The sequence below is a fragment of the Acipenser ruthenus genome, chromosome 48 (genome assembly GCF_902713425.1).
Source record: "Acipenser ruthenus chromosome 48, fAciRut3.2 maternal haplotype, whole genome shotgun sequence".
NCBI classification, from domain to species: domain Eukaryota; kingdom Metazoa; phylum Chordata; class Actinopteri; order Acipenseriformes; family Acipenseridae; genus Acipenser; species Acipenser ruthenus.
The window spans coordinates 379963-393187 of NC_081236.1; the positions used below are offsets into that span (position 1 = coordinate 379963).

The following is a 13225-nucleotide window of genomic DNA, read 5'->3' on the forward strand; positions in this document are numbered from 1 at the left end:
AGTAATACAATAAGAGCAAGAAATACAATAACTTTTGTTCAAGCAAAAGTACAACTATTGTGCAAGCCCCAGAAGGTTCTGCCTGCTACAGAACAGGAAACTGAGGTTTCGAGAACAAATACACAGTTTACTGAAAGCTGAGGTATAGCTGCACCTTTTTATAATCTTCCTCTGTGTGGTGTAAAAGCCAGCTCTGTCGAGAGTGATTGAAGTAGCAGAGGCACACACCAGCCCCTATCACAAGCCGCAAAAGGGCAAAACCAAAAATTGTAATCAGTTGAAAACACTGGTGCAGGGTTCAAACCGTATTGTCTTGAGGGTTACAGACTGTGCGTTATGAAAGAGAACACCTGCTAGAATCAAATGACTTCTTGTTAGTCTATTTCACTATGAAGGGGGTAATCTGTAAGCGTTCAGTGGCTACCTCTAATGGTCTCTCATACAAAGAGCGTAAGAGAAAATAAAACTCTCATCTTGATTGGAGTTAGCCACGCAACACTGCTTGGATCCTTAAAATGCACCCCTATACGTCAGCACATTTAGCAATCGCGCTGTGAAAATCGAATTTAATACCTTGAAAAAAAATGCAGCTGCTTTTCGATCATTAGAAATAGGTTCAAGTTCAACACATTTTATTTATAACACATGGTTTAATCTAACGGAAGGCAGCAGTGACATGTCACATGGCGCGCTATCACTAATCCTGTAACAGAAGTAATTGTTCATTGCGTTAGTCGACAACCCACCACGAACAGCTACCAGACACAACAAAAAGATTCACTCCGCCATGAAGACAGTCATTATATTAATATCAGCACTGAATTTGCATTGGTCAGGTAAGCACTTTGGTATAGTAACAGTATTAGTTGTATAGATTCGTTTTATTAGGGCAGCAGTGTGGAGTAGTGGTTAGGGCTCTGGACTCTTGACCGGAGGGTCGTGGGTTCAATCCCCAGTGGGGGACACTGCTGCTGTACCCCTTGAGCAAGGTACTTTACCTAGATTGCTCCAGTAAAAACTCAACTGTATAAATGGGTAATTGTATGTAAGATAATGTGATATCTGTATAATGTGAAATAATATATAATGTGATATCTTGTAACAATTGTAAGTCGACCTGGATAAGGGCGTCTGTTAAGAAATAAATAATATTAGATGCCTTTGGAGACGAGATGGTTCATCACAATGGGTCTTTTCCAGATTTAATATTTTATATGAATCTATCAAAAGCTTAGAAGTACCTCCACTGTTTGTTTTCAAACACACATTTTGAAAAGGGAAAACCGATATATATATATAAAGTTGTGTGAAAAAAAAACACTTATTTTAAATGAAAGTAATTGTAGATCACAAAATAGTCCCATAAAATGTCTCCGCCATGCACGTCAAACCATTTTATAGGTCTCAAATGTGCAGTTTTGAAAGAAACACGTGTTTTAGCAAACATGTATTTTCAATTTATATATATATATATATATATATATATATATATATATATATATATATATATATATATATATATACACTTAATACCCATTCCGATTTAACACTTTATTAATATAGGATTATGTTCAACATTTAAACTTTAAACTTTAAATTAAGGAAGCTTAAGTAGCTTAAGGTTTAGTGATGTGTGATGCAGCTTTTTTTACTGCATCTCATAATTTCTATCAGAGGGGCTTGTGTACCAGGTTGTATAAGCCAAAGAGACCTAAGAAAAGATGTTCCATACAAGATGCAATGTACTGCCATATCTTAATAATTATAATAATATAATAAGAATAATTATAATAACTATTCTGCTATTGCAAAAAAAATATGACCATATTATTCTAATTATATGTATCATTATTATTAATATTACTGTAGTAGGGTTATAATAAATGTTACTCTGACGTCTACATTAGCAGGGCACCTAATCAGGAATTGAAATGTATTGACAAAATTAAACTGAATAACATATGCGTGCAGAGCTAAGATAAATATGTTATTATTATTATTATTATTATTATTATTATTATTATTATTATTATTATTATCTGGACTCTTGACCGGAGGGTCGTGGGTTCAATCCCAGGTGGGGGACACTGCTGCTGTACCCTTGAGCAAGGTACTTTACCTAGATTGCTCCAGTAAAAACCCAACTGTATAAATGGGTAATTGTATGTAAAAATAATGTGTAAAAATAATGTAATTGTATGTAAAAATAATGTGATATCTTATAACAACTGTAAGTCGCCCTGGATAAGGGCATCTGCTAAGAAATAAATATTATTATTATTATTATTATTATTATTATTATTATTATTATTATTATTATTATTATTATTATTATTATTATTATTATTATTATTATTATTATTATATAAGAGAAGTAAAGTTTAAAATATACAAAACTAATTTAATTTAAATCCAGGGCGTTGAGGACACTATGTAAGCCTATCACCCACATATAAAAATAATAACGACATATAAACTACCTTTAATAATGCAGACCTTTTTAAAACAGGCGGTTTCTTTTAAAAAAAAATAAAGTTGCCGTTATTTTGTAGAGAAAAAAAAAGCAAAACAGTGAAAGGTGGAAGCACCTGCAAAGCTGAAGCAACCTGTCCTGTCCAATAAGCGCTGCGGCGAGAGCGAACCCTGCAGAGCGACACCCTGCCGCACCGCGCAATGCTCACAGGGTTAATGGGTAAAGCACACACAAGCTAGCTTCGGTCGATTGAAACGAGTATAAAATTCCCTTCAGTGTAAAGCTGAAATCCCTTATAAATAAGCTGTTCTTAAATATAATGAAAGCGATATTATGCTTAATAAATAATGAAATAATACATAAATTATATATATTTAAATCATATATTTTTCCATCCCAGCTGCAGAAGGTCCTATAATATAATATAATATACTATTTTGTTTATCAATTATTACCTTTTTCTTTACACACACACACACACACACACACATACACACACACACACTGTATAATATCCACATACTTTACTACTTAGAATTGTATTGTTTTATTTACAATATAATTAATATTGAGCTTGTAAGATGCAATGTGGCTTGGTTTTTAATCAGAGCCGTGGTCTGTGTCAAAGTTAAGTTATTGGTTATGGATAGAATTCTTAGATATAAAGATAGAGTCCCCACTTTAAATCTCCGACATACTTCTTAATTATTATGTGGCACGCTACTCCTCTTACACCGTTTAAGCTAGAAACGCCGTTCAAACTTTAAAACGTGTAGCCCGGTCTGGAATAGTGTGCTTGTAAACAACTTTTTGATATCTCTTATACTTTTTAAACTATTAAGCTTTTTGTCATTTTGTTGGTTCATCTTCATTCACTTTAATGGGACTTTTTTCAACATTCTAAAGCTCTCCATTGTTTAAAAACTTCCAGCATTCTATTGACTGTAAACGATGTGACTTTTGACACAAATCAGCTACTTTGACCACTTTCCCGACAAGTAAGACAAAAAGTTACAGCATATGAAATCTCCATCTACTTCCCAGCTATTCAAATCTGAAATCCAAACAGAAATAACTTTTACCAATCAAGAGCTACAGCTGTTTTAGTAACCGCATCAACTAAAATTTCTCTAACTTTTTTTATAAGCAACTGAAATTTTGACCACTTTCCCTAAAGCAAGCCCCACAACTTTACTTGTAAAGTTACCATCTAGTTATTATTATTATTATTATTATTATTATTATTATTATTATTATTATTATTATTATTATTATTATTATTATTATTATTATTAACATTACACTTATATCTAATGTTTAAAAACACACAATTCTTACAGACTTGGCATCCTTTAACGTAATTAGGTCGATATAAATTAATACAGTTAGTCGAATGACTTCACAAGCGCCAAACAAAAAATAAACAACTTATATTTTATTGTAAATATCTCCATATTCCTTTAATCGACCTAATAAGGAGTAAGGATAATAATTCTGGGAGAATTTCGTTTATTAAACATTAGACTTAAGTGTAACGTAACATTATTATTATTATTATTATTATTATTATTATTATTATTATTATTATTATTATTATTATTATTATTATTATTATTATTATTATTATTATTTTAGGTATCGTCGACGGGGAAGAACAGAAACCGCTGTCTCTACGGCAGCCTCATCCCTCGGTCACCTCACCCGAAGGAAGGAACCCTAAAATCAGGTGCCTGGTGGAGAGGAGTCACAAGGTCGGGAGGCTGGTACTATCCTGGTACAAGAAGCCCCCCGGTCAGGGCATGCGGTTCGTTTTAAGCCTTCGGTACAAATCCAAAGCCAGCTACGGAGACGGGTTCTCAGAGAGGTTCCTACCTGAAATCGACGAGGACAGCAACAGCTTCAACCTGACCGTGGGGCAGATCGACAAGTCTGACGCGGGGGTGTACTTCTGCGCTGTCTGGTATTCTAACAGATATGTCTTTGGGGAAGGGACGGAGATCGTCGTTTTAGGTAAAAAAAAAAAAAAAAGTCATTTTGCGAGTTATTTAAATAACGTTTAATTTTTTTGTTTAATGGAAACTAGTGCAAAGTTATTAAAACTATTTAAAAAAATAGCCTAAATATAACCGATGTTTATGTATGTATGTATGTATGTATGTATGTATGTATGTATGTATGTATGTATGTATGTATGTATGTATGTATGTATGTATGTATGTATTGATTGTATATTTACAATACAATAGGGCAGCAGTGTGGAGAAGTGGTCAGGGCTCTGGACTCTTGACCGGAGTGTTGTGGGTTCAATCCCAGGTGGGGGACACTGCTGTTGTACCCTTGAGCAAGGTACTTTACCTAGATTGCTCCAGTAAAAACCCAACTGTATAAATGGGGAATTGTATGTAAAAAATAATGTTATATGTGAAATAATGTATAATGTGATATCTTGTAACAATTGTAAGTCGCCCTGGATAAGGGCGTCTGCTAAGAAATAAATAATAATAATAATAATATAGGCATTTGAGGAAGGCGTTTTATTATTATTATTATTATTATTATTATTATTATTATGATGATGATGATGATGATGATGATGATGATGATGATGATGATGATGTCTCAGTATCGTATAAACCAACACGGGATATTTAAATTAAACTCTATATTTAAACCTTAAACTTAATCAATATTTTACTCACTACCTAGTTTGAAAATATATATTTGGGTAACATTGTGAGTTAGGACTCGTGTCGTATTTCTTATCTGTCCGTTTTAATTGCAGGCAGTAGCATATTGGTGACAGACCCACCACACTGTTGATAAAGACAATGGCTTTTTTTTTTCTTTTTTTTTTTCAGACAAGCAGCCCCCGCCTCAGAAGCCCTCTCTCTATATTTACCCACCGTCTCAAAAAGACCTGAGGGAGAGGAATTTGGCCCCCGTCTTGTGTCTGGCGAGCCGGTTCTCCCCGAAGCCGGTCCGGGTCAGCTGGACGGTAAACGGCGCCGAGCCCGCGCTGCCCGGCTCGCAGGTACCGGAGCCGCTCGATAACGGCGACGGCACGTTCACGGCGTGGGGTCTGCTCGAGCTGAGCGGCGATGCTTGGCACGAGGGCGCGGTGGTCACCTGCCAGGTGGAGCACGAGAGCATAAGCGCCGAGGAGACTCTCACGAGAACGACTGAGACGAAGAACAAACGTGATTATTATTATTATTATTATTATTATTATTATTATTATTATTATTATTATTATTATTATTATTATTATTATTATTATTATTATTATTATTATATCTAATGTTTAAAAACACACACAATTCTGCCAGACTTGGCATCCTTTAACGTGATTAGGTCGATATAAATCAATACAGTTTGTCGAATGACTTCACAAGCGCCAAACAAAAAATAAACAACTTATATTTTATTGTAAATATCTCCATATTCCTTTAATCGACCTAATAAGGAGTAAGGATAATAATTCTGGGAGAATTTCGTTTATTAAACATTAGACTTAAGTGTAACGTAACCTTATTATTATTATTATTATTATTATTATTATTATTATTATTATTATTATTATTATTATTATTATTATTAGTTGTAGTAGTAGGTACAATAGTATTTAAATAGGAGAAATGGAGATAACCCGATTTCTTTATGTATCTGCAAATATTTCAGTGTCTCCTTTTTGACTTCCTTTTTTTTTTTTTCATTAAAAGGCTGTAAGAAACAAACGGATGGGAACTGGACTAAAACTTTTGACAACTCCACAGATTACAGCAACTCAGGTATTGCACATAATTACATATACATAAACAGATAGATAGGCTCTTTGAACACAATATAATATTGAAAAGAACTGTTCTATTTTTCTGTCAGCCTTTCTTGCTGTTTATTAGCAGCTGGTCAAACCTGTTTCTGTTTCTCTTAAACTAAAACAAATAGAGAGAGAACAGAAAATAATAATTTGAAATGATACAAGCCTAGTTTCTGAAGAAACACAGCTCTGGTAAAAAGTTTTGCATCATCACCCTATAGAATGAACTCATTCTGCTTCATAAAGTCGAATGAAACCTGCTGGATAATGTCACGTTAACATATTGAATCACACATCGCTTTGTAGTTTCCCAGATACTTAATGGAAAACTGACAAATTGAAAACTATAACATTTCGAAATCTAACATAAAATACTACTGTACTACTATTATGGCTTCCGGGATAGACTTTTTTGCAATATCATTTTGTAGTTTCTTTGATTACACGATGTTAAATAAAATATCTAAATTATGTTCATACTGTTGTATGCACTTTTTTTTTCTGGGATTCATTTGGTATCTCTCTTGCAGCTTATTCAGAATGCTGCTGCAAGTTCTCTAACTAAAACCAGAAAAGGCAAACACATTACTCCTGTCTTGGCCTCCTTACACTGGCTTCCTGTGCAGTTTCAAATTGATTTTAAGATTTTATTTTGAATTTATAAAGCCCTTAATGGATTAGCACCCAGTTATTTACAGGAGCTGTTGCTCCCATACATTCCTAAGCAGAATCTTAGATCTCAGGATGCAGGACTTTTGTTTATTGTAAGGGCAGCAGTGTGGAGTAGTGGTCAGGGGTCTGGACTCTTGACTGCAGGGTCGTGGGTTTAATCCCAGGTGGGGGGACACTGCTGCTGTACCCTTGAGCAAGGTACTTTACCTAGATTGCTCCAGTAAAAACCCAACTGTATAAATGGGTAATTGTATGTAAAAATAATGTGATATCTTGTAACAATTGTAAGTCGCCCTGGCTAAGGGCGTCTGCTAAGAAATAAGACTCCTGGAACACTCTGGCCTTGTGTTTGTCAGAGAAGCTAGGAGTCTTGCTGTTTTTAAGTCAAGATCCTAGACTTACTTATATACACAAGACTTTCTATGATAGTCTTTTTATTATGGATATCCATTATTACTGTTTTTTTTTTTTTTAAATATACATGATTGGCATTTTTTTTTAAATAGTTTTTTATTATAGTCTTTTTTAAATGCTATTTTAATGTTTTTTTGTGCTGTGTGTATTATTTATTTATTTATTTATTTCTTAGCAGACGCCCTTACCCAGGGCGACTTACAGCTGCATACAAAAAAAAATACATATCAAGAATTACAGTACAATTCAAAGCAAGATATAAAATACAATGACTTCAGTCCTAATAAGAGCAAATACAAAACACAGTACGATCTGATCTGGGGGCAGCTCAAGAGCAGATAACAGTGTTGATAGTTACATCAGAGTTAGATACGAGTGCAAGTGAAATACAAGATACTACAGATTGGGTTAAGTGCAGGATTAAACACAGTACAATAGGGAGCAGATAAGTGCAAGTTAAAGTTATTATTATTTATTTCTTAGCAGACGCCCTTATCCAGGGTGACTTACAATTGTTACAAGATTTCACATTATACAGAGATTACATTATTTTTACATACAATTACCCATTTATACAGTTGGGTTTTTACTGGAGCAATCTAGGTAAAGTACCTTGCTCAAGGGTACAACAGCAGTGTCCCCCACTGGGTATTGAACCCACAACCCTCCGGTCAAGAGTCCAGAGCCCTAACCACTACTCCACACTGCTGCCCAAGTGCATTAAAGGCACTATATTGTCCGGAAGGGAAGAGTTGATTTCTGAAGAGGTGCGTCTTGAGGAGGCGTTTTCTGTAAAGCACCTTGGGGTCTGTGACATAAGGTGCTATATAAGTGAAACGAAACAAATAAATGGGCTCTCCTCAGGTTTCACAACCCTGCTTTAGTATGTGAACCCTCTTGTTTTTCCCAGATGTGGAGCGCCTGGGGGATATTTTGGAGACGGCCTCCTGTTGCTACACGATTGCATCAGTTCTCAGTGCTGTCTATGGGATCGTGGTCTCTGCTTACGTCTTCAAGGAGAGCCAAGAGGCACAAGGGAGGAGATCTGAACCCAAACCCAAACCCAAACCCAATGCCAAACCAAGGGGCCCCACAGGGAACTTCACAACCCACAGGGGGAAAGCTCCAGCCGTGCCAAGAATTTAAAATATACTGTCTTGCTTAAAAATGCTTTTTTGTGGGGGGGGGGGGGGGGTGTGGGGGGTGTGGGGGGTGTGGGGGGGGGGGGGGGGGGGAGGTGTGGGGAAATCCCATTGCCTGCCCAGCTTTGATATTTCCCAATTTGCATACAGCTCTGGTCAAAAGTTTAGCATCACCCTGTAGAATTAACTAATTTTGCTTCATAAAGTCGCGTGAAACCTGCTGAATAATGTGACGTTAACATATTGACTCACATACCAAAACTGAAAACTGTGACATTTTGAAATCTAGCATGAAATACTACTGTACTGCTATTACGGCTTCTGGTGGACTTCTGCAAGATCATTTTAGTAGTTTCTTTGATTACATGATGGTAAATAAAAGATCTAAATGATGTTCATATAGCCGATGCAAAACTTTTTAGCCATAGCTGTACTGTACTAGATTTTACATTAGAAGGACCTTTGCTGTTTTCAGTATTTCAGAGTTTTTTTTTAAATTTCATTTCAAGTTCCAGAAAATAGAGGCAGTACATTGAATCTTGTGTGGAACATCTTTTCTTAGGTCTCTTTGGCTTATATAAGTTGGAACACAAGCCCCTCTGAAAGAAATTATGAGATGCAGTAAAAAAAAAAATGCATCACACATCAAAATCAAGTGCTTCACTAAACCTTAAGCTACTTAAGTTTCCTTAATTTAAAGTTTAAATGTTGAATATAATCCTATATTAATAAAGTGTTAAATCTGAATGGGTATTAATTTATTATTATTTGTTTATCTCTCTCTCTCTCTCTCTCTCTCTCTCTCTCTCTCTCTCTCTCTCTCTATATATATATATATATATATATATATATATAGGTGTAAGAGAACATCAGGCATATACTGTGCCTCATTAAGCAATCATTGCATCTAGAATTTTCACAGTTCAAAAAATAACTGTTTACTGTTAAGTGTTAAGAAGATGAAATATTTTATATTTTTCCACAGTGTTTAAACTGTACGAGGCGGCCCATGGTGATCTGTCAACACTGAAATACAACGATCAGACACTAGGGGGCGCCCTTGCTACACAATCCCCGCAGGCAAGCCCTTACAGCTAATGTTGCTTCATGAAGTCGAATGAAACCCGATGAACAATGTTATATTAACATATTGCATTACACACCGCTTTGTAGTGTTCCACATACTTAACAAAAAACTGAGAAAAAGTTGAAAAATGTGACATTCCGGAATCTAACATGAAACACTGTACTATACTATTATGGCTTCAGGTAGACTTTTGTTTTACATTATGTTAAATAAAATATCAATTATGTTCATACAGTTATTTGTATTATTATTATTTTAAATTATGTCTCAATCCTATCAGCCACGGCTGAACAGAACAAGCTGTGGCTTTGTGTTTGCTCGCACTGTGTGAAGCAGAGCGGGGAGAGATCGCTCATAATGCCTCGACCAGACACCCAAACATGCAGCTCACGTAGCAGGACTGAGGAGAACTTGTATTTCTTTTCAAAACGAACCAGCTGGCGTCTGTTTAAAGGGGTTTAGACAGCAAGGACTCGTTTCAAGTGTATTGTAGGGTTGCCAAATTAACCGAGGCGTTTTCTCAAAGCGGCAGTGGAGGGGGGTCAAGAAAGCTTGCAAATACACTACCCTGTCCGCTTTATTAGGACAGGTACCTACTATCGGGCTCGGCCCTTTCTTTTGACTTGATCCCAGTCCTGATACGATGTTTCATAGACTCCACAAGGTGTCGGTCGTTGATATATCGTGCTGTTGGTGACAAAAAGGATAGGCAGCGGATAAGGAGGACAAAGGCAATCGAGAAAAAATATATAATCAGAATCCCCTTTGATGTTCAGCCGCTACAAAATCAAACACAAGCTTCGTGAAAACAACCCGTTGTTGAAGCTGACACCCTGGGATCCTTCAAGAAGCTGCTTGATGAGATTCTGGGATCAATGAGCTACTAACAACCCAACGAGCAAGACGGGCTGAATGGGGGCCTCCTCTCGTTTGTAAACTTTATGTTCTTAACTGCTCTGTCTGCTTCAAAACTAAAAAGGTTCGCAAACACGATCACACGGAGGAGGTTTTGTTAGCCAGGAAGGATTGTGTGCCTACAGCTTTAACGCTGTTGACCGACTCAAAGTCCAATTTGGTCCAGTTAATGAGTAAAGAAATCACAGATAATAATTACAAAAAAAATTAGCAGCCTAACTTAAAAACATATGCAGAAAAAGTTAAAAAAAAAACAAAAAACAAAACACACACACGCACGCACGCACGCACGCACATGCACGCACACACACACTTGTAATCGCATTATTATTTAATGTACCATTAACAGATTACACTATTACCAGCCAAGTCAACGGTAGCCTGATCCAGTTTTGTATATAGAAATGGGGACTGTAGTGAATGAATAGCCAGTATAGTACAATATGTGTTGGCTGTTTGTAACATTACAATACCAATTGATTATATATATATATATATATATATATATATATATATATATATATATATATATATATATATATATATATATATATATATATATATATATATATATTCAACCAATGACAGCCTCATCCTAATATCCTAATCATTACAGAAGCATTGCAATTGCCGTTGTGACGATATTAGTCTGTCTGTCTGTCTGCATTGCCGCTGAAGATCATTTGGGTAGGCTCCTTGTCGTTGTAAGAAAATAAAGAGAAATAAAAAGAAAATAAAGCAGCCGAAATGCTTGACTTTACATGAGTTTTGCTTTATTAATCTTTAAGTGGATTCCCCCCCAGCGCCTGCTACTATCTCATTTGTATAGTGCGGCTATTGCCAATGAGTGTATTTGCCTACTGAAGCTATGAGAGAGATAGAGGGACAGGGAGATAAACACACACACACACACACACACACACACACATGGAAATGCCTCAGGACGGAGATACAGAGTGAACAAGAGTTCCAGAATTGGGTGACCCAGGTGGGGGGGGGGGGGGGGGGAGGAGAGGTTTGTGCTGGTGGGGGAATGCGGGGAGGACAGCGAAGAGAGCGGGGGGGGGGGGGCAAAAGGAGAAGGAGAAGGAGGAGGAGGAGATCAACCAGGAGACGAAAGCGGAAACATTCCTCGCGGTGATCCGGGACCTTTTTTGGAATTGCACGCACGGAGCACGCTCCCAAGTGTCGCCCATCCCGGGAATTTGAAGATCCAGCCCGTGGAATTCCAGGCACCGGGAGAAAAGGGGATTGCGGGACGCGGGCTTGGAGTATAAGGAGGAATTGAAGGGAAGGCTTACAGAGCCTTGCGAAGCCGCAGGCTGAAGCTTTAAAAACACAGCAGTCTTGCCAAAGCGGGGTCCCTGGAGGCAGACTCTGCAGAGGCACAGAGGACACAAGAAAGTTTAAGAACATAAGAAAGTTTCCAAACGAGGCCATTCGGCCCATCTTGCTCGTTTGGTTGTTAGTAGCTTATTGATCTCAGAATCTCATCAAGCAGCTTCTTGAAGGATCCCAGGGTGTCAGCTTCAACAACATTACTGGGGAGTTGGTTCCAGACCCTCACAATTCTCGGAACTCAAGCAGCCTCTAGCCTCAGAAACCAGGTTTCAGGGACCGGTGGTGCCTTCTTTGCAGGAATCCCTCAAGGGCAAACAGACTGCTCCTGAACCCAGGGTTTTATTATGGTGATCGGCAGTTTGGAACCCTGTAGAACAGGCGATGGGCGGTGGGAGGGACCGGGGCGGATACCCGAGATGCCCATGGAGGAAGCAGAGGAATCCATTCTGTCCCCCGGTCAAGGGCTCTCAGTTTCCCCATGATCCTCTTCGTTTTCAGGCAGACGTTTTTTTTCAGGGAGCCCGGAAAACGCAAGCGGGGTGAGGTGAAGGAGATCTTGAAGGACCCACAGCTCTCTTCTGCTGTTTCTGCCCGTCTATCTACACTGTAAAAAAAAATGAAAAAAAAACTTCAATAATACGGAAATATACACTAGAATTTTGCTTCATAAAGTCGAATTAAACCTGCTGAATAATGTTACATTAACATATTGCATTTTACTCAATATTGGCTTAATAAAACTGTATTTGTAAATTAATTTTAGTGTATATTTCCAGATTATTAATTTTTAAAAGGATTTTACACTAACAACTTTTACCGTAATTTAATCCCCCCCCCCAAAAAAACAGGTCAATATTACGGTAAATTTACCAAAAAATACGGTATTTTTAGACTAGGTCTGAAAGCAGCTCCTAAACTCACCCACCTACGGCTGTGTCGTCCAGTGGTTAAAGTAAAGGGATTGTAACCAGGAGGTCCCCGGTTCAAATCCCACCTCAGCCACTGACTCACTGTGTGACCCTGAGCAAGTCACTTAACCTCCTTGTGCTCCGTCTTTCGGGTGAGACGTAGTTGTAAGTGACTCTGCAGCTGATGCATAGTTCACACACCCAAGTCTCTGTAAGTCGCCTTGGATAAAGGCGTCTGCTAAATAAACAAATAATAACAACAAATAATAATAACAAAGACTGTCTGAGTGGTTGCATAAGTCTTCCCTCGGAATTGGTCAATGCCCGTGTTTACACGAACGTGCTCTGCAGTACGTTACAGAATGTTCAGCTGAAGCTGCACGCACATAAACACCACGAGCGTGACGCACAGCTGTGGGCCAGACGTTTTGCTTCCCCTTATAGAATGAATTAATT

At 37.4% G+C, this 13225-nt stretch overlaps 1 protein-coding gene across 1 annotated transcript; it reads left to right on the top strand.

Moving 5' to 3' along the window:
- Positions 1-659: 659 nt before the first annotated feature.
- LOC117404509 (immunoglobulin kappa light chain-like) lies at positions 660-8544 on the top strand. Its single transcript, XM_059014604.1, has 5 exons — positions 660-836; positions 4109-4483; positions 5332-5670; positions 6193-6261; positions 8287-8544. Exons 1-5 carry the CDS (start codon positions 788-790, stop codon positions 8520-8522), a joined length of 1068 nt encoding a protein of 355 aa, XP_058870587.1. The 5' UTR covers positions 660-787; the 3' UTR covers positions 8523-8544.
- The last annotated feature ends 4681 nt before the right edge of the window (positions 8545-13225 follow it).

Excerpts from the sequence above, each read along its gene's own strand:
- LOC117404509 (XM_059014604.1), top strand. The coding sequence starts at position 788 with ATGAAGACAGTCATTATATTAATATCAGCACTGAATTTGCATTGGTCA. Across the intron at positions 4,484-5,331 it reads GACGGAGATCGTCGTTTTAG|ACAAGCAGCCCCCGCCTCAG; the intron begins GTAAAAAAAAAA and ends TTTTTTTTTCAG. Across the intron at positions 5,671-6,192 it reads GACTGAGACGAAGAACAAAC|GCTGTAAGAAACAAACGGAT; the intron begins GTGATTATTATT and ends TTTCATTAAAAG.